Source organism: Schistocerca cancellata, chromosome 2 (assembly GCF_023864275.1).
Source record: "Schistocerca cancellata isolate TAMUIC-IGC-003103 chromosome 2, iqSchCanc2.1, whole genome shotgun sequence".
Lineage (NCBI taxonomy): Eukaryota > Metazoa > Arthropoda > Insecta > Orthoptera > Acrididae > Schistocerca > Schistocerca cancellata.
In genome coordinates this window covers 497,257,584-497,280,412 of record NC_064627.1, presented here as the reverse complement: position 1 = coordinate 497,280,412, position 22,829 = coordinate 497,257,584, and the positions used below count along the sequence as shown (strand labels likewise).

The 22,829-nt window shown below is 38.8% G+C and overlaps 1 protein-coding gene across 2 annotated transcripts in view; it reads left to right on the top strand.

Annotated features, from left to right (window-relative positions):
- The window catches only part of LOC126162036 (deubiquitinase DESI2), a 121,206-nt gene that overhangs the window by 62,300 nt on the left and 36,077 nt on the right, over positions 1–22,829 (top strand). For both annotated transcript variants that reach the window (XM_049918264.1, XM_049918263.1), the window contains exon 2: positions 8,603–8,777. In XM_049918264.1, the coding sequence (XP_049774221.1) occupies positions 8,655–8,777 (123 nt within the window). In that variant the 5' untranslated portion in view covers positions 8,603–8,654. The remainder of the gene's footprint in view (positions 1–8,602; positions 8,778–22,829) is intronic.

Here is a 22,829-nt window from a genome sequence, read left to right as displayed (position 1 = left end):
TCCGTGACGGGCTTAGGAAGCCACCTACTGATTTTTATTTCTCAGTATTTATTGCATTGATTGTTCAGGATTAGAGTCAACACCTCACTCAGCTACCCACAGGCCCAAGAGAATGGTGTCCCACGAGGCTGTGTATTGAGTATTAATGTCTTCCTTGTCACCATCAATGGGCTAGTGACCTCTTTTGGGCCACTGGTCACCCCTGTTTTATATGTCTACAATTTTTGCATTTTGTACAGCTCCCACTTGGTAACCTCTGCCGAATGCAAGCTGCACGAGTGCTATCTGGCAGGCCTCTGCTTAAGCTCTTTCCCGTGGTTTACAGCTGTGTCCTACAAAAATGCAACTCTTGTGTTATGCCATTATACCACGGTCCATCCTGACCAGGAACTCTTCTTTAGCACCTAGCATCTGGTCGTTGTAGCCCAGTCCCACACCTTGCGCCTCCTTTTTGATAAAAAAGCTGATTTGGCTGCCTCACATTTGTCTCCTGAAGACTAGCTGCATGTGAAAGCTTAACTCTCTCTGCTTCCTTGCCCACACATCTGGGGGTGTGAATCTTACCCATATTTACTGGGCCCTGGTTTCATTCCAGGTGGACTACGGTTGCCAGATTTATGGCTCAGCTGCTCTTCTCTCTTCAGATTTGGTGGTACCAGCTCTTGGTCTTCTGTGCAATTGCCATTCAACAATTCCATGATCATCCCACGTATCCCATGCTCTTTACATACAAGGAGTTTCATCTTCCTGATTCCTGTCCTCGGGTGGGATTACCAGGTGGAGTGTGCCTCGCTTTCCTCTGCCAAGATTCCAGTCTCCCTCACTGAATTGTTCATGCTGTGTTTTCTTGTGCACTCCTCCTTGTATGGTGTCCAGGCCATGGATTAGGACCAATCTCTTCCAAGGTCCAAAAGTCTTAATTGCCCCAATGACATTTTGGCATTTTTTTCATCCAGCTTTTCCAAAGTTCCAGGGTGCTACTGTCATTTACGCCAATGGCTCTAAGACTGATCAGACAGGATATGCTTTTACTTCTCCCGCCAGTATGGAACGCGATTTGCTACCGGGAACATGTAGTGTGTTTATGGCAGAGCTGACAACTGGTAGCAGACCTTTCAATTTTATTAAATGAGCCTCCCTTGACTATGATTTAATATTTACTGACTGATTGAACATGAACATGAGCAGTTTCCAGGCTATTTACGGATGCTGTTCTTGCCACCCTTTGGTGCCCACTGTTCATGATGTTCTCACTGACCTTTGTCAGGCTGCATTACTTACCCACCATTCACATTGCCAACCCCATGTGCGAATTTGTGAGATCACATGAAATAACTGCTCACTCAGAAATGGACGACGACATCTGGTTAGCTACTGCCCCACGTAACAAAATCCTCACAATCAAGGAAACTACTGCAGCATGGTGCTCTTCCTCCCACTTCTCCCAGAAGGAATCCACAGACCATTATTTCCTCCACATCAGTCATATCATGTTAACACTTAGTTTGCTTTTGTGTAATGAGCCACTCCACTATTGCTGTTGTGATGTCTTACAGATAGTATCTCATATCTTGATGGCATGCTCCCTCTTGGCCTCCTTGCTAAGTATGGACTTCCTTACCCATTACCTCCAATATTGGTGGATGATTCACAGATGGTTGAACTGCTTCTCAGTTTTTTCCATGAAAGCTGTTTTTATTCCCACTTATAAGGTTTTACTTTACCTCCAGAGCAGGGGCAAGGTGCGTCTCCTGCTGTAACCTTCTCACTTTTACTGCTCTGAATCTCCCAACTGGATCAGATGGACCACTCTTGGATCGAGGGAATGGACACCTCACTGTTTTGTCCCTTAGCTCCCCCCCCCCCTCTCTCTCTCTCTCTCTCTCTCTCTCTCTCTCTCTCTCTCTCTCCCCCTCTCTCTCTCTCCAACCCACCAACCAATTCTTAACTTTTCCACGGTAAGCAATGTGCTTCGGGAAGATCTAATTAAAAAATTGTGGTGTCTGTACTGGAAAGCCATCACATGTTTTGGATAATAGACAAATTGGGTCATAAAGAGTTCCATTTTTACAAGTATTGTAGCTGTCAGTTTCATGTGTGAGATAATAGGACAGGTGAAAGTTTTTCACACAAATATGCAATGAGGTTCTTGCCACATGCATTATCTGTCATTCATGGAACAAAGAAGTTTCACAAGCACCTGTATTTTTTAAGAACTCTAGTGCTACCAATTCTTCCTTTCTGTTGTTTCATCTTCCTTTATTTTCATTTTGTTTATTTTGCACAGTCCCAGCTGCTAAAAGCCTGAACCTGTCAGAAAATATGCTTATAATTCAGTCATCCCTACCAAGATATTCAAGTACTAGTTTTTTTAATGGTTATTATGGCCAGCATTATACTTTTGTTACCTCAGAAGCGAAATTGTACTTTGTTAAGCATGTTTTATCTATTAACATAAAAGAAGAGATAGAAAGATGAGAATTGGAGAACAGCAAGTAGTTTTTAATATTTTCTATATTACGATTCCATAATAGGGCCACAATTTTTGCTTGCTTTAGGTACTCAGAAAAAAATGCCCATATCCAAAGACTTGTCCATTATGTTTGTTAATGGAGTTTGTATGCTCTATATGCAAGTATTCCAATCACCTTGGCAAGTCATCTAAGCCTGCTAAATACTTGTTTTTAAATTTTTGAACTGTCTTTCTGACTTCTTGCTCTGTAGTGGAATACATCATCAGTTTGCTGGCTACATAAAATTCGTTTTGCATGCTACACAAGATGAAGGAAAATTTTGTTGCAGCTTCACTGCAACACGCAAAAAATATAGTTGTAAACTGTACCCTTTTGTATATGAGTAGCATTTTCGTCAGAAGTTGATAGATGCTCAATATTTCAAAATGTAAATATTTTTAGCTTGTTGCCATGTGTGCCCCATTGAAATGGTTTGGTCAAAATCCAATATTAGCTGCTGTGTACAGGGAATGACTAAGAGTTTTTGTAAAACTCAGTACTAGCCTTTGGCCAATTAAAGCAAAAGTCAGTAAACGCAAACTGTGTTCTGCTTCTGAGAGGCCTGAAAGGAGAATAACAATGTGAGATGCCAATAAAAATGTATTACATAACTGTCAGTAATAATCTGAGAGAGGTGCCAGCAGGAAAAAAGAACATAAACTGTAGGCAAGCACTTGCTTTCAGAACCAACAACAGAAATTGATGGTTTGCTGAACACCATTCACTCCTGATTATTGCTCAGTATGAGCCTGTTTTGTCGGAGAGAAGTTTTCTGTAAAAGAGTAGGCCATTAGACTATAAAATGGAAGTTAATGCAAGTGATTCAGAAAATGTTACATGTAACTAAGTCCACAGGAGTTAGAAGTCCAGCTCGAAAGTGAAAGCATCCAAAAACTCCAACAAGAACAAGAAAATGCCAACTACTGCTTGTTCATATTGAGTAGCAGACATATCAGTGAATCCAAAAGTCTTAGGAAGCAAAGAATGCAGAGCAGTGATCTCACTTACAGTGATATTAAAACTTTTCATTGTCATGTGAATATTTTAAACAAAACAGACAGGACAAATTATTGCTAAAAAACATGGTAATCACAGCATCAAAACAAAGGAACATGAAGAAAGAAGCATAGAGAAAGAAAACCATTTTAATAAAGTACAGCATAAGGAACATTTCAAGCAACATCAGAGAAGTCGAAAGATAGCGTCTAAAATTTGGCCAATAAATTTCATGTTACAGGGAAATTTACTGACTGAAAACAGAGGGGGAGGACGCAGCACTACCAAAGATAAGGAAGTTGCACAAGCTGTAAAGAATGATATCAAAACACACAGGTTTAGAGAGAGCCACTATTCAACGAAAATGTGCAGAAGAGGTTATTTACCATGTGAGCTGAATACAATCAGAATTTGCAGACAGTTCTGTAAAAAATGGGAGTTGTCTGGCTTCCCTGCTTGCTCTTTATCGAAATGCAAACATATTTTCTATCTCTAATTTAATTTGTGCTCAACATGCAGGAAGATTGGTCTACTGAAATTAAAAAAGGAACAAGATCTGGACAAGAAGAATCAATTAATAACAAACCACAGGATGCACACACTTCATTCATAAAAGTTCTATGCAGTAAAGGAGAGGAGAAAATCCAAATGCGGTTAAAGTATGTTTTGATATATAACAGAATCAGCCAATACCAAAGTTCTGCGTAGGTGAAGTATTCTAATCAAGACGGGTTTGGATATATAATTTTTGCATTAGCTTCATTCTTGAGCACAGACACAAGAAAATACTGCTTTTTACACTTAGCTTGAAACAGGAGGACCAAAAGTACATAAACAAGTAGCCTGTGCTTTTTGGGTTTTATCAGCAACTTGAGGCATCCCAGCCAGAAAATGGTCCAAATGAAATTCATTTATTTCCTGACTCCTATACGAATTAAACTAAAAGCCCTTGGGTGACAAAGACCAGTCATATGCGTATGAGTTGCATTTGTGTGTGTGTGTGTGTGTGTGTGTGTGTGTGTGTGTGTGTGTGTGTGTGTGTGTTTTCTTTTTTCTTTTTTTTTTCTGATAAAGGACTGTTTGCGATGAAAGATTTGTTTGACTGTGCTTTTGTTGTGCCTTTTGAGTCACTCAACTTCTCTGCTATATGATGAGTAGCAACTTTCCTTTTCATAATATTGTCCTAAAAAATACAATAATTATATGCATACTAATGACCCTCTTGGAAGAGAGTAGAAAATTGAATAAGCTGGAACATAATTTCCCTATTCATGGTCACAGCTGCGTGCCCTCTAACAGTGCATTGGTAGAGTGGAAAGACTACTGAAAAATGAAACTATTCTTTTGCCAACTGCATACTATAAAGCGCTGGAAGAAGCTGGAACAACATACATGCTTGCCATAGGTTCCGGAAGTCAGGGAATTTCAAATGCGTCAGAGATATCGGAGAAATATCTGGGAAATTTGGAAAAAAGGACCTGGAAAAGTCTCATTGTATGTCTCAGTAGATGAAATGGTTTATTTACTGAGGTGTCGTGCAACATCAGTGGCTGGGCGCAGCTGAGTACGTGCACTGCTTCCCTACTCCTTTGTTCTTATTGCTTCTATCCTTCCTGTCACTCCCCACAGCTTGCAGTCAGTGCTGCCACCACTTCTTGCCACTAGCCTAGCAGCTGCCGAAGAGAGGCAGGGAGGTGTGAGAACTTGTTTGTTTGGATCTGATTGTCAGAGACGGCAGACACAGCAGCCAGAGATGGCATCGTGTGTGCATGAGTTGTATCAGAGTGATTGTGTGAATATGTGTGTGCTCTTGTTTTCTGACAAAACCTGTGGCTGAAAATTTAGGTGCAAGAGTGTGATTGGCTTTTCTACGAGGCTGTCTGTGGCTCAGCATTTATCTTTACGTTGAGTTACTACCTATCCTCATTATTATTTATTCTCAAAGTATTTGAACAAGTTACCTGTTGCATGGATTGATCACCATAGTCTGATTTCATCAACATGTTGTCTGTGGCTCGTGAATAGCTGGCCACAAGAGTGGATTTCCACAACAGACCAAAACCGCAGACTGTTTCTGTGGGTATTTGTAATGGATCGGGCCTGCCGATCTGAAACCATTCAGTTCTCGCTAAGTGTGCAGACCCTGCCTGTCTGATCTAGTCTCACTGATCTGCCTGCAGGCTAGTTCTGTGGTTTATCCATGGACCCAGGACTGCTGTGCTCCTCAGCAGGCCAGAGGCCATGGGCGATGGATTTCACGAATTGCGACTGTCTCACTGCAAGGATGTTGTACTGTGTGGCATTTTATAGACGTTTTATTTGTGGTAGTACATTTTGGCACTTCAAAAGTAGTTTATATGTTAGGAAGTATGGATGATAAGAAGAAAATTGTCAGTCACTGGCAATTTGTACACTATGTACCCATTTATTTCTCAACAGAAAAATCACACAGTACCAGTAAAATAATAGATATAATACAGTGGGTAATAACCTATAATAACGAACATATAGAACCAAAATTTTATTGGTGGTCACCTACAGTTTAGGTGTATACAATTCTTCCCTGCCTTATACAGTTCTTTCAAGAGGTCTACATTTTTCTGAGGTTATTTCTGAAATCAGTGAAGGTATTTTAAATCTGTCTTGTGACTCCAAGGAAATGTGTGGTTTTGTCACCAAATGTGTTTTGTTTTATTGAAATAAAATAATGTCACTGTTCGTCATGAAGCACACATTGGCTTATTTTCTCCTTCTAGAAACAGTTCATTACAAAATATGTTGATGTTAGTACTTAAGATTTTTGCTCACATCAGGAAATGCTTGCAAGTTGTCCCCCCCCCCCCCCCCCCCCCCACTGTTGTTTCTTGTACCATAGCTGGAAAGACAGATTGTCAACTTATGTCTTAATTTGTCCTTGAGATCTCAAAATTTGTCGGAGAAAAATGCTAACACTTGTCTGGAAATCAGGGAAATATCTGGGAATTTCACTCGGGAAAACGGGTGTCAACCCTGAACATAGCATCATCGAGATACTAAATAAAGTTTGGGAAGAAAAGGATCTCAAGTCCAGTGCACTGAAAGTCCTATGATCAAAACTTGTTCCAAAATAACTGCTCAACGAGGGATGGTTTTTATAAAAAGTCGAAGAAGAAGGTATTGTTGTCAGTATTGGACACAGATGACTGAAGTTCTTTAGAGATTGGGGTACAGAAATCCAGAAACTGCTGCCAGGAAACGAGGAAGGCACCCACCTTATTTGAGAACAACATGGACAGCAAGGAAAAGAAAAAGTATGTCTTGGAACTTATAAGGTGTTTTAACAAACCAGAAGGAGCAGAAGAGTTTTGTACGGACATTATTGAAAGTGGTCAATAGATTTCCAGTTTATTATTGTTATAGCCAGTGTTCTGTTTTGTACCAGTAGCATTTGTTGCTATTTTGCACTTCTGCTTATCAAAAATTTACTGGAAAACGTGATATTAAAGTGTTATATTGTAGTATTTTATCGTATTTCTTTGCAAAATGAATGATAAAGTAGCTGCTTTGTTGTAATTGTAGATGAAAAAGAAACAAAAAAATTGCTTTGAATATGTATATTAACAAAACTTTTAAATTCCATGTTTGCATTTATTGTATTTAAAATAACTTTCAAACTTTTTCATCTACTCGGATATAAAAAAACGAAATTTTAGAAAAGTCAAGCACACAATTAGAATCATGCCTATAAAAGTTGTGTAGATGTTAAATTATCTCTTTTTTTTACATAATTAGTAGTTTGGTATGATACTTAACAAAATGTGTTTCCTGCAAACTTTACATTTTTGTGGTTATTGACTTCTGAGAAAATGCCACTCATATATTTCATAACTATGATAGTCTAGGAGTTCGTAGCTTAGTGTAGTGCTTTTGCAAAGAACTGAAGTATTTATTTTTTCTTTCCTACTGCATCTGCTGTGGCTAAATGTGTCTCAGAAATTAGTTTGAACAATGTGCATTATTTAGAGAATGGGAAAACTGCATTTTTTATGCACTTTAACCCAAGGTTTGGTTTGCAAATACTCCTGAAAAAGTATGTATTTCTGGTTCAGAGAACAATCTCTCATAAACCTGAAATTTTGTGTGATTTTCTCTGCCTTCCTTTTGGTTTGTTATCTGGCAGTAATTGTCTGAGAAGCAAAAATCTTCTTACCACATTTCACTTTTTCCTGCTGCTATCTTTTAGTACATGGTGTAAGACTGATGCTGTATTTTTGTTTACACTTGTGGCAGTGTTTACTTTCCTGCTATGCCAGATGTGTTCAGAATGTTTAGGAAGTTTTTACCAATTTTATTTTTAACACTTGTGTTAATGTTTATATCTACAGCTAAGATTGTCAGTTCAGGAAATTGATACCGACCAAGACGGAAGTAAATTTGTTGTAAAAGGTACCGACATTGTCACTAGATGGTCTTGTATACACATAAAGTAATTAATTTTTGGTTGATGTCAATCTCCTTGTTTGTATTTAGTAGCTGACACTTTTCACTAGTTATAATCAGATCCTGCCTATCTTTAAAATGTGCACTATTTATGATACAGATGTACAGTCCACCACCCTTTATGGTAATTCTACAGTAGCAGCTCGTCCTTTCATGTGATGGTAATGCTACTTGGTATACTTCAGCATCACTACATCAGTGCTTTGTAATGCATACCACTGTGCTGTTGAAAGGCTGTAATTCAGCTTCAAGGCACCATATTTCTAGTAGTCTTTGTCCTTACAATTTTCATTTTTTTCATGTTACTGATGAGTGAACCCTCCAATGTAGTACATTCTATCTTCTGTGTACTTGTTCCTGAAATCCCTATACGGGTTGAGACACTTTTTAGACAGGGGAACCTTTTATTGTGATCTGTTATGAAGAGTTAAAGCTGTGAGATGTAAATTGGTCTTGATTTTATTTGCCACTTATCTCTGAATTCCATTTGTACACAAAAATGATATTCCTGATTATGACAAGGATGTTGATGCATGTACAAATGTTTTGAGACTATGAATATTTTCCAAAAAGTATGACCACTGTTGATCCCTTCATGACTACTTCTCTTACAGGATCTTCTCGATAATGAAGAGTGTGTTGGAAAAGACACGAAATTCTGGTTGAATGTTTTCCTCGGGTCTGAGTTGTAACTTACCATTTCCCAGCTGCCTGGGATATCCAACAGAAGCTGAAGAACTTATTCCAAGGATGGCTCGAGAGCCAGTCATCTTGAATGTTTATGACATGGTAAGAAGGTGTAGACTTGTTTCTTAAATTATAACCAATAAGGAAAAATCATTATTTATTTCTATTTTCTCCTACCAGTCACTTGAAGGATGTCCTGCCCATCTTTAGGTGTTGTGCATACAGAAAATTATTGCTTAAAAATAAATTGTCTTAAACTAAATTAACATAGAACTTTTTGTTTACTGTTCCCTGCTGGAGGGGTATTTGGAGGGAGGGGCAGTGGTTGGCCAGAAACTGATATCCAGTGATGTCTTCTGCCAGTGTGGAACTCACTCTCATTGTTTATTTATTATGATGGACAGCACAGCCTCTGTGGGGTGGAGATAGTTTTGCAAATTTGTGTGATACATTTTTTTATATGACAGTTATTCATCCTCAGTACACTTGCGGAGCTGTTGTGTAACATTACACTATTGTACTATTTATTTTGTCATTGTTTTTGGACATAACTCACTGCACAAATGTTTCTATATACATGTAAACTCTGTACACTTAATAAAATATGGCAGTCTTGTTACATGTGAATGAGTGTAGACTATTGTATTTTACAGTGATTTTTGCTATACTGTCAGTCGGGTGGTCCCGTGTTTCACATTGGCACATCTTAAATCTGTTCCATTAGATTAGGCTTAAAACTGCTGAAGAATTTGGAGTTTTTTAAACTCTGTTATCACATTAAGAATATTCTCTCCATATTTTGTATTATGAATGAACACTTCCATTTCTTCTGTGATATTCATTCTTTAACTTTTTCTGAGTTTGTGCAAAATTTCAAGATTATTTTCAATTTTGAAAGGATGGTCTGTGTCTTTAATATATGTTGCTACCACTAATTTGTTACATTTATCCAGTTTGTTGCAGTCTGTATGGTTTTTAAATTGAGTTCTGAAATTTCTGCCTGTTTGGCCTATAGGGCAGTTTTATCTCAACTGAAACAGGTCAAGCGCGAACTATTGTAAAGTTTGCTGAAATACATATATGTTGAAGTTCCACATGATACCTCTTCAAAACTACAATATTTTGATTTTCTGATGATTTGTTAAAGTGACTTTTTGTGACTTTCAAAATTATGTTTTGAAAATAAAAATAGTCACCGGATGCTAACTGTCTTGAGAAATGATAAAGTGGAAGTACTGCTAATTGTCAGCTTTGACATTAACACATGAAACTGTTAAACTGTCAAAATATTTGTACATAAATTGTTTAGAAATTATTTTCTCCAAAACCCCTCTTAAATGTTATGAAAATTTCATGGTATGTTAGTTGGTCATTGTACTCAAGGAATGTAACAATCAGAGTGGGCAGTACTTATCTGTCCAAAATTTGAGAAATTTTTTAGGTAGACCTAGCTCTACTTCAAAGGTCAAAAAATCATGGACATTTTAAATTGACCACTGATTTTAAGTAAATGTCATGCAAAACTGGTATTTCTGAATCAAAATATTTATTTACAACATTATAAGTGGCAAAACAATTTATAATTTTGTTTGAAAGCATATTATAACAAAAATGAGGTACATAGAATATTTATGCCACATTTTCTTTTTATGGTGTTATTCACAAATTATTATTGTCTTCTGTCATGTTTTTACTTCTTTGTGACTTTCCATGAAATCTTCTCATTGACTTTGTATAGCCGAGCTGAATTTGCACACGGACAATGATAATCTAACAAGAGCAGTATTTGGAAATGAGAACTGCACACAGATCTTACGATGATGGCCATGTGAAAGCACTAGCAGGAGCTTGAGGTGTTGTATCTTGCAGCTCATGAGAGACACTTATTATCTGTCTCACCCACCACTGATTGTCCTGCTCACAACAAAATAAATGGCTCACTACAAAGTCTTCTAATGTATACTGTGGTCTCTGCATTGCGCACACAATAACAGGATGTGTTTCGTGGAGAACCATTCTTGCAATGTATGTGCCACTTTGGGATGCAATCCAGTTGTGACTTGATTGAATTCCTACCACAGGCTTCATAGCAGACCACTCTTCTCTCTTTTGTAAACAGAATTCCCTTAATTTACATTCACTTAGAATTAAGAGTCTCATGTTTGTTACTAGTGTTGATATGGTGCTTACAAATCTAGTAGCATCTCTTACAGCATCAACAGCTTCATGCTGGAGGTTAAATCTTGATGTCTACAGAGACCTATACCAATTTTTTCTCTTAATTCCTGTACTACACAGTTGACCAAGCGCATAAAGCTGAAAGCAGTTTTTAAAATGAGATGCTGCACTATCAGTCACATACACATGCTAAGGAAATGCATTGCCTCTAGATGCTTTTTTGTTGTTGTTGTTGTTGTTATCGTCGTCTTCAGTGCAGAGATTGGTTTGGTGCAGTTCTCCATGCTACTCTGTCCTGTGCAAGCTTCTTCATCTCCAAGTAACATCCTTTGGAATCTGTGTAGTTTATTCATCTATTGGTCTCCCTCTACGATTTTTACTCTCCACACTGCCCTCCAATACTAAATTGATGATTCCTCGATGCCTCAGAACATGTCAAATCAACCAATCCCTTCTTCTAGTTAAGTTGTGCTGCAAATTCCTCTTCTCCCCAATTCTATTCAGTACCTCCTCATTAGGTACGTGATTTATCTATCTAATCTTCACCATTCTTCTGTAGCACCACATTTCAAAAGCGTCTATTCTCTTGTCTAAACTATATATCGTCCATGTTTTACTTCCATACATGGCTACACTCCAGACAAATACGTTCAGAAAAGACTTCCTGACACTTAAATCTATACTTGGTGTTAACAAATTTCTCTTCTTCATAAACACTTTCCTTGCCATTGTCAGACAACATTTTATATCCTCTCTACTTCAACCATCATCAGTCATTTTGCTCCCCAAATAGCAAAACTCATCTACTACTTTAAGTGTCTCATTTCCTAATCTAATTCCCCCAGCATCAGCTGATTTAATTCGACTACATTCCGTTATCCTCATTTTGCTTTTGTTGATGTTCATCTTATATCCTCCTTTCAAGACACTGCCCATTCTGTTCAACTGCACTTCCAGGTCCTTTGCTGCCTCTGACAGAATTACGATGTCATCAGCAAACTTCAAGGTTTCTATTTCTTCTCCGTGGATTTTAATTCCTACTCTGAATTTTTCATTTGTTTCCTTTACTACTTGCTCAGTACACAGATTGAATAACATTGGAGATAGGCTACAACCCTGCCTCACTCCCTTCTCAACCGTTACTTCCCATTCATGCCCCTTGACTCTAACAATTGCCATCTGGTTTCTGTACAGATTTAAATAGTCTTTTGTGCCCTTTATTTTACCCCTGCCACCTTCAGAATTTGAAAGAGAGCATTCCATTCAACATTGTCAAAAGCGTTCTCCAAGTCTACAAATGCTAGAAATAAAGGTTTACCTCTCCTTATTCTATTTCCTAAGATAAGTCTTAGGGACAGTATTGCCTAACGTGTTACAACATTTCTACGGAATCCAAACTGATCCTCCCCAAGGCCGGCTTCTACCAGTTTTTCTATTCGCCTATAAATAATTCGTGTTGGTATTTTGGAGCCATGACTTATTAAACTGATAATTCAGTAATTTTCACACCTGTCAACACCTTTTTTCTGTGGGATTGGAATTATTATATTCTTCTTGAAGTCTGAGGGTATTTCGTCTGTCTCATACATCTCGCTCACCAGATGGTAGAGTTTTGTCAGGGCTGACTCTCCCAAGGCTATAAGTAGTTCTAATGGAATGTTGTTTACTCCCAGGGATTTGTTTCAACTTAGGTCTTTCAGTGCCCTGTCAAATTCTTTATGCAGCATCATATCTCCCATTTCATCTTCATGTACGCCCTCTTCTATTTCCATAATATTGCCCTCAAGTACATCGCCCTTGTATAGACCTTGTATATACTCCTTCCACCTCTTTGCTTTCCCTTCTTTGTTTAGAACTGGTTTTCCATCTGAGCTCTTAATATTCTTACAAGTGGTTCTCTTTCCTCCAAAGATGTCTTTAATTGCCCTTTGGGCAATGTCTATCTTATCCCTATAATTATATGCCTCTCCATCCTTACATTTGTCCCATAGCCGTCCCTGCTTAGCCATTTTGCACTTCCCGCCGATCTCATTTTTGAGACTTTTGTATTCCATTTTGCCTGCTTCATTTACTGCATTTTTATATTTATTCTTTCATCAATTGAATCTTATGCTACCCAAGGATTTCTACTAGCCCTTGTCTTTCTACCTACTTAATCCTCTGCTGCATTCACTAATTCATCTCTCAAAGCTATCCATTCTTCTTCTGCTGTATTTCTTCCCCCATTCTTGTCAGTCATTCACTAATGCTCTCTCTGAAACTCTCTACAACCTCTAGTTCTTTCAGTTTATCCAGGTCCCATCTCATTAAATTCCCACCTTTTTGCAGTTTCTTCAGTTTTAATCTACAGTTCATAACCAGTAGATTGTAGTCAGAGTCCACATCTGCCCATGGAAATGTCTTACAGTTTAAAACCTGGTTCCTAAATCTCTGTATTACCATTATATAATCTACCTGATACCTTTCAATGTCTCCAGGCCTCTTCCATGTATATAACCTTCTTTCATAATTCTTAAACCAAGTGTTAGCTATGATTAAGTTATGCTCTGTGCAAAATTCTGTCAGGCCACTTCCACTTTCATTCCTACCCCCTTTCCATATTCACCTTCTACTTTTCCTTCTCTTCCTTTTCCTACCATCGAATACCAGTCCCCCATGACTATTAAATTTTCATCTCCCTTCAGTGTGTGAATAATTTCTTCTATCTCATCATATATTTCTTCAATCTCTTCAACATCTGCAGAGCTACTTAGCATATAAACTTGTACTACTGTGGTAGGCGTGGGATTTGTGTCTTATCTTCGCTACCGTAATGCGTTCACTATGCTGTTCGTAGTAGCTTACCCACTCTCCTATTTGTTATTCATTATTAAACGTACTCCTGTATTACCCCTATTTGATTTTGTATTTATAACTCTATATTCACCTGACCAGAAGTCTTGTTCCTCCTGCCACTGAAATTCAGTAATTCCCACTATATGTAATTTTAACCTATGCATTCCCCTTTTTAAATTTTTCTAATGTACCTGCCCAATTAAGGGATCTGATATTCCACGCTCCGATCCATAGGATGCCAGTTTTGTTTTTCCTAATAACGACGTCCTCCTGAGTAGTCCCTGCCCAGATATCCGAATGGAGGACTATTTTACCTCTGGAATATTTTACCCAAGAGGGCGCCATCATCATTTAACCATACAGTAGAGCTGCATGTCCTTGCGAAAAATTACAGCTGTAGTTTCCCCTTGCTTTCTGGCGTTTGCAGTGCCAGCACAGCAAGGCCGTTTTGGTTAATGTTACAAGGCCAGATCAGTCAATCATCCAGGCTGTTTGTTGCCCCCTGCAACTACTGAAAAGGCTGCTCCCCCTCTTCAGAAACCACGATTGTCTGGCCTCTCAACAGATACCCCTCCATTGTGGTTGCACCTACGGTATGGCTATCTGTATCATTGAAGCATACAAGCCTTCCCATCAACAGCAAGGTCCACGGTTCGTGATTTTTTTTTTTGAGGGGGGGGGGCTAGATGTTATGTCATCAATTATCATGCTCACAGTGTAACATGCATGTGCAGTGTCCTAAATGGGATCATCACTGACAGTAGCCAAACCGTGTAATGTTCCAAGGAAATGGGCAACACACATGAATATAGATGCCTGTGATGTGTACCAGTGGTAGCTTTGAATTTCATTCTGCAAAGCAACAGACCAGATGTCAGAAAATTCAAAATGAAGAACCAATGTGTCAGTATTCTGGGATGTTGCTGATTTTACTGCTGCTATGACTTGTCTCTGAATCCTCTGGATATGGTGGTGAGCTGTTTCTTTCATAATTAATGCCTAACCTCTGTAACAAACTTCTCTTGATCTACTGTCTTCTTCACCAACTCTCCTCCCTCCCACAATGCGTAGGTTTTGTCATTGTCAGTATCCTGAAGGTGTAATGCTTCAACAGTCACCACTTCAGCACCAGGGCACATGGTACACTCCTGAAACCAACATTTATCTTGCGGCTCTTGACATATACACAAAAGTGTCAGGTCCATCTCTGTGCTCTTCTTTCCTGTGATACTGCTTATGCTGAAACAAAGAAGTTTCAAATTAGTGCAGTAAATACATTTCATTGGCTGGCATTTTAACCATTTTGGTCATAAGGAGTAGAATTTTGAGAGACTAATTTTTAAACTCAGGTTCTTCTCTTTCAGTAGGAGATATCCTTCTGTTATTGATCTTATCATATATCTTTTTACCTTTTTAATGTTTTCATCATTTTTACTAACAGAAAACATCAGTGTGGATAGGACTTTGCCTGCTGCAATCTTTGTCATCATTTAGGTAATATTCCAGAGCAAAATTAAGCATATCATCTTGCAACGGATGCCCACAGTGAAGAATCTGGGCATGCCCAAATACCTTTCTCATCCTTTGTTTTATGAGCTTTTCAATCAAATAATGTGAGGAAGTGGGTATGTATTTCTGTACCTGCTGCTTAGAGTAGCTACCTGGTATCAGTGTCGGTAACTGTACTTTCTCAGTATGGGTGGCCGCTGAGATAGCAGTATTTAGGTTTCAAAACTACACACCGCATTTTGTGCACATATCACTGTCTTCAGGTTCGGCTCCAAGTGCATCTACATTATACACTTCACAAAGTTTTGGAGATGTTGCTTGTGCAAAATTTGTTTCAATTCTTCTCCTTTTCTTTTTACATGCTGTTTTCTTCTTGTGTGTCCTACCTTACGTGGTCATTTGATTGGAGATATCGTAGGGGCTACAGCAGAAATGTAAACATTCAACGCATCAACAGCTTCACACTCAGGAATATAAACATCTGCATTGTCTTCTTCAGTTTCACATCCGGGTGATGGTGATTGTTCAAGTGGGTTATCACTAAATTTCTTCTTGTAGTGAGTGTAGGAATTCCTGCACGATGGTTGCAATGTTAATACCTTTACTTGAGGACAAAGATATTTCTGCAGTACCTCTGACAGATATGCAACAACTGTGAAGTGTTTTTCACTTTTGTTAAACACAACCTTCTTGTTTCTTTCAGTACTGTATTTCCTGGCTGACATTGTATCTAACAAAGAGTTCAAACCGCACACAAAACTCTATGCTGAATGGTTTATGTGCGAGTTATCACTCGTTCTTTAGAAACAGAAGAGCACTGGAAACAGTGTTGCCAACTTGCATATTTTACTCTAGAAATTCAGTGATGTGAACTATCCAGAATGTTGAAAAATTTTTGACGCTCTGCTCAGCAAATTATTGCACACTGTGTTTGCACTGACTACTAACATATTAACCAAACAATACTTTGTGTAATTCTAAAAAGTTTTTGGATGGGGGTTTTTGAGTAAATAATTCATAAAAACTCATAAAAATGCAATTTTTTTACATTTTTAGTAATAAATATTTACATAATACAGATAGCTGGAGCAGAGAAGATACTGTTTATAATTACATCAGTAGTATCTGGCAATTAAAATATTTTACTACTTAACACTTATGATATAGAAGTCTAATATATATTTTTCCCAGAGAAATTCATGACTACAAGTTGACATGACCTGTATGATTTGAGATGAAATCACCCTATACAATATTTGTTGCATTGGCTGCAAGTAATTTTGTAAATGCCAAATGCATCAAGATCTGTATCTGGCAGTTTTATACAGTGAACAAACTTCATACTTTGGTTGTTGGTGCTGAATCTGATTTTTGCATGTGTTTTTGAAAAGCCTTGCTAATTTGTCAGACATTATACCAAAATATGGCAATCAATTTTCTATATTTATTTGCCTACTGTGATACTGTGAGTTGTGTATGTAGTTTGATCTTGTTCATTCAGTTCTTTTTTAGCTGTTGTGACATTGTATTAATGAGTGAAGGATCATATGCATAGTTTATTGTGGTACATTTTATGGTTTCTATTTCTTGTTGGAGTTCTATATGTTGAAGTGGAAATTTGCAGGCTCTATATAGCATTAATCTGTGTGAAGATTTTTTGGGGGAAGGGGGATGCATAGAGGAGTTGGGTATAATGGTGTGTGTAGGTTTTCTGTGAACACTGCATCCACACAGCCTGTCGTAATCACAATAAACAAACAACATGACAGCTCCACACTAGCAGAAGACACACTGGGCATCAATTTCTGGCCAACCACTGCCCCCCCCCCCCCCCCCCCCTCTGATGCCCCAACATCCTCTACAGCAGTGAAGACTAAATTGCTTTAAGACAATTTATTTTTAAGCAACAATTTTCTTTGTGCATAAATGCCTAAAGGTGGGCAGAAGATGCTCGAAATGCGCATTATGTTAAATACAAAACAAATAAAAGTGACTGGTAGCAGAAAATACAAAGAAATAATTATTCCACACACTCACAGTTCCCAAATGAAGTCAATATGGCCACAATTAATAATGAGGATAAATTATTTAGACTTTGCTTTGTGAGATGCAGCAACTGATTTATCATGTGCATTTTCACCCCTTTTCTAGCAAGATGTGAAAGGTGCATTAATTTATTTGGCTAAGATGCCTTCAGTGTTGCAAAATTTGGCGCTTAACAGTATATTAGATAACTTTGTAAGAAATGCACTTTTTAATCAAAGATGATATTTTTGATCTCCTTCTGTTCTTAAATCATCAGGTTTTTTCCTATCCCATAAACGTTTTTCAAACAGGTATCCTATGATTACTAACCCAGCTGCTATATGTAATTATATGTGGCTGTGACTGGTTGTCTGACCATTTTATTGAGCTGATATTTGGGGCTCTAAATCTGAAGCTTTATGTGTACAATGAAAGCTTTATCAGTAGTAAAATGCACCACTGATAACTAATAATTTGCATTGTAATGACTCTTAGCCTCCAAAAGGAGACTGAATTATGCCATATATTCAAGTTGTTGTAATGGCTAGAAAATCATAGTTACTGTCACAGTTAAGCATAATTAGCTATTACACTCTGAGTCCAGTTGTGTTTATTTGTAATGGGTAGCAAATTAGAATGTGGACACAGCTGCAGTTCTTCAGCTATCTGTTCCTGTATTAGACAATGTGGTATCCACATATGATAATTTTCCTAATACCCTCCTGTGTATATTCTTGTAGATATCTGTTAGTCCAATTTCAGGATTATAGTGAATAGTGTTAATTTTATGGAAGCTCACTGTTTATGGTCTGAATTTGAAGAGTACTTTATTTGGCAAGTTTGTTCATCAAACTTCTGAAAACTCACCAGGTGCCTGTGTGAAAAGCAACTGCTGACAGCTTGAGTAATTCTGTACTACAGTACTATCAAAGAATAATCTTACATAGAGGACACCTCCATTTATTAAGAGAAAGAAATCACAGTTTTTTTCTATAAAAAGTCTTTCTGTATCTGGGGAAACTGTTTAAGAAGACAAATTGCCCAGAATTACTAAAAATTGTGTGCTATCAGGTAATGTAAGGTACATAATCATGTTGTAGAGAAAAAGGCATGGTAGTCACTGCTAAACAGTGTGAGAATTATGTCACATCGATCATTATCTAGTAATGAGGCAGTATGCAGCAATCATGTTGTACATATGTGAAAAGATTCTATAGGATAAATTTTAAATCATGTATAGAGTGCCTTAGGGTAATTGATAGGTGATTGTATGATTGATCCAAGAAATTTTACAAGACACATTATTTTTTGGATGATGAACTGAGGACTGTATTTCCTTCAGTGGACCAGTTTGACAAAACTGAGGCAGGTGTCCAGGATCTTCTTCTGCAGTATCATTTGATTTATAGAATGATAGCAGAGGAGGTGCACGTTCTTAAAACTGTTTTTCAAGTGAGTGCAAAATGTCACAATCTTTTTTCTGATGATCATCATCAATGGTGATGAAATATGGTGCTTAAATTATGATCCATTCACAAAATACCAAACCAGTGAATGTATGAGCTTGAACAAAGAATCCGGAAATGTGAGGGCTGTGCAGTTGAAGATGAAAACTACGTTCATTTTATTTTCTAACTGTATCAGTATCATCCACAGACCCACATTCAGTGGACAAACTGTTACTGGAAAGTGCAGCAAAACGGTGTTGGATCACAACTACAAAAGTCAGTCACATGCGACCTAATTTTTTGTGTAATGAGGAGTGGCTTCTGCAGATGTTGGCATGTGCCTCAATGATTGCCAGCCAATTTTTCTACCAAACACTTGGTGGCACCCTCCCCCATCCTATACACTCACTCAGTTTGAATCACTGGATATTTTTCTTTTTATAAAAGTGAAAGGACTTGCGAACAGTAGTGATATTCAGTGAAGCAGGTCTTGTACAAATGAATAAATTTGTGTATTCACAAAGAGAAAGTGGTCTGGCTAGTGCTAATCTTCAGGAGTCACAACTCCCATTTCTCCATTAGAAACGTGCAGTAATTGATAGGAAGCTATCAGTGAGAAATTCTGAAACTTTACCTAAGTAAGTTGTATCTCTGAAAGAGTACTTTATTGAGGCACTGGAAGCCTTTGTTATTCTGATAGTCTTTGGAAATTAGAGCTATATTGGTCAGAGGGTGGGGAGGAGGATGCAGCTCATATTGTTAATGGATGTTGGTTATGTATAAACTTGAAATATTAAAATTTTCTATACACCAACATATATATATTTTGGCAAGCTTTTGGAGCTCGTTCTTCAGGCAGAAGGGTTGAAGGGAAAGAATGAGGCGTGAAGGAAAAGGACTAAAGAGACGTAGAAATAGGGGTAGATTTCAGGAAAGTCACCCAGAACTGTGGGTTATGGGAGACTTACTGCATGGGATGAGAAGGAAAGAAGTGTGTGTTCTGCCGCTGCTTGGTGAGTAGATTTTTTAATCTATCCAATTAAATTATTTTGTCAAAAATTGATTGTTTTCATTGTTATAATGTATATTTTGCACTAACTTTCCTGGCTGACTGTGTTTGACACATACACAGAAACAGGGTGGTGTTTTCTTTCCCCTCCAAGAAGAGAAAGAAATCACATGGGACCATCTGATCTCCAAAGTAGATTTTGGAATGTCTGAATTTAGGACTAATCAGAATAGTTATATTTTGGAAATGTGAGCAGATATGTGATTGCAGTGAGGAAAGATGTTTGGGAGATATGTTTCAGGCTGCTTTTCTTATGCAAGGAATTTACAACATACTTGTGCTTACTAGCTCGTGGATACTCTCTCCTTCATATATTACTGACACATGCGCGATTAGTCTGTCCATGATCCATGCTCTCTTCATGTCTATTAGACAAAATTCATCAGGGAAGTTCCTTGCACTGTGCTGCTACTGCCTCTAGGTGAAATTGGTAGAGAGACTTGCTTTGTCATTAGCTGTAATACACTGAGGTGACTGAAGTCATGGGATAGCGATATGCAAATATATGGGTGGAGGTAGTATTGCGTACACAAGGTATTAAAAAGGCAGTGCATTGGTGGAGCTATCTTTTGTATTCAGGTTTTTCATGTAAAAATGTATCCGACATGATTATGGCTGCACAACAGGAATTAACAGTTGTAGCTAGAAGCATGGGACATTCCATTTCAGGATCACCAAGGAATCCAATATTCCAATATCCAAGTGTCAAAGACTGCACCGAGAATATCAAATTTCAGGCATTACCTCTCACCATGTACAACGTAGTGGCTGACAGCCTTCACTTAAAACCAATAGAAGCGGTATTTGTGTAGAGTTTTCAGTACTAACGCACAAGCAACACTGCATGAAATAACTGCAGGAAGCAATGTGGGAAGTATGATGAATGTTTCTTTTAGGACAGTGTGGCAAAATTTGACAGTAATGGGCTATGGCCCGAGACGACGGATGAGAATGCCTTTTCTAATAGCACAAAATTGCCTGTGATGCATCTTCTGGGCTCATGACCGTATCAGTTGGACACTAAATGACTAGAAAACTGTGGCCTTGATAGATGAGTCCTGATTTCAGTCGGGAGTTTGGCGCTGACCCCATGAAGCCATGGACCCAAGTTGTCACCAAGGCACTTTGCATGCTAGTGGTGGCTGCATAATGGTGTGGACTGTGTTCACATGAAATGTACTGGGTCAGAGGTCCAACTGAACTAGTCATTGACTGTAAATGGTTATGTTTGGAGACAATTTGTAGCCATTCATGGATTTCATGTTCCCTGGCCCTGACAACAATGGATTTTTTCTGGATGACTGTGCCATGTCATCGGGCTGCAGTTATTCACGGTTGGTTTGAAGAACATTCTGGACAGCTAGAGCAAACAATTTGGCCAACCAGATTGCTGACATGAATTGCATTGAACATTTATGTAACATAATCAAGAGGTCAGTTTGTGCACAAAATCCTGCACTGGCAGCACTTTCACAGTTATGGTCAGCTGTAGAGGCAGCATGGCTCAGAAATTCTTCAGGGGACTTCCAACAACTTGTTGAGTATGCTATGTTGAGATTCAGCACTGCCCAAATAAAATGATGCCCAACATGGGTTAGGAGGCATCCTGTGACTTTTGTCACCTCAGTTTATTGATTACTTTTGTTCTGGCTTGCTATAATTGAACCTATCAAGTGTTCTTTCTTGTCCAGCCATCTATTCCTATATCAGACAATGTAGTGTCCACATGATGAAATCTTCATGTGGACAATTCATGATGTGAAGACTCTTGTACACTTCTGGCCATTAAAATTGCTACACCAAGAAGAAATGCAGATGATAATCAGGTATTCATTGAACAAATTTTTTCTACTAGAACTGATGTGATTACATTTTCACGCAATTTGGGTGCATAGATCCTGAGACATCAGTACCCAGAACAACCACCTCTGGCCTTGATACGCCTGGGCATTGAGTCAAACATAGCTTAGATGGCGTGTACAGGTACAGCTGCCCATGCCGCTTCAACACGATACCACAGTTCATCAAGAGTAGTGACTGGCGTATTGTGACGAGCCAGTTGCTCGGCCACCATCGACCAGACGTTTTCAGTTGGTGAGAGATCTGGAGAATGTGCTGTCCAGGGCAGCAGTCGAACATTTTCTGTATCCAGAAAGGCCCGTTCAGGACCTGCAACATGCGGTCTTGCATTATCCTGCTGAAATGTAGGGTTTCGCAGGGATCGAATGAAGGGTAGAGCCACGGATCGTAACCCATCTGAAATGTAATGTACACTGTTCAAAGTGCTGTCAATGCGAACAAGAGGTGACAGAGACGTGTAACCAATCGCAACCCATACCATCAAGCCGGGTGATACGCCAGTATGGTGATGATGAATACACGCTTCCAATGTGCGTTCACCGCGATGTCGCCAAACACGGATGCGACCATCGTGATGCTGTAAACAGAACCTGGGTTCATCCGAAAAAATGACTTTTGGCATTCATGGACCCAGGTTCGTCGTCGAGTACACCATCGCAGGCGCTCCTGTCTGTGATGCAGCGTCAAGGGTAACCGCAGCCACGGTCTCCAATCTGGGGATAGTCCATGCTGCTGCAAACGTCGTCGATCTGTTCGTGCAGATGGTTGTTGCTTTGTAAACGGCCCCATCTGTTGACTCAGGAATCGAGACGTGGCTGCACGATCCATTACAGCGATGCGGATAAGATGCCTGTCATCTCGACTGCTAGTGATACGAGGCCATTGGGATCCAGCACGATGTTCTGTATTACCCTCCTGAACCTACCGATTCCATATTCTGCTAACTGTCATTGGATCTCAAGCAACGCAAGCAGCAATGTCGCGATACGATAAACCGCAATCGCGATAGGCTACAATCCGACCTTTATCAAAGTCCAAAACGTGATGGTATTCATTTCTCCTCCTTACACGAGGCATCACAACAACGTTTCACCAGGCAACGCCGGTCATCTGCTGTTTGTGTATGAGAAATCGGTTGGAAACTTTCCTCATGTCAGCACATTGTAGGTGTCGCCATCGGCACCAACCTTGTGTGAATGCTCTGAAAAGCTAATCATTTGCATATCACAG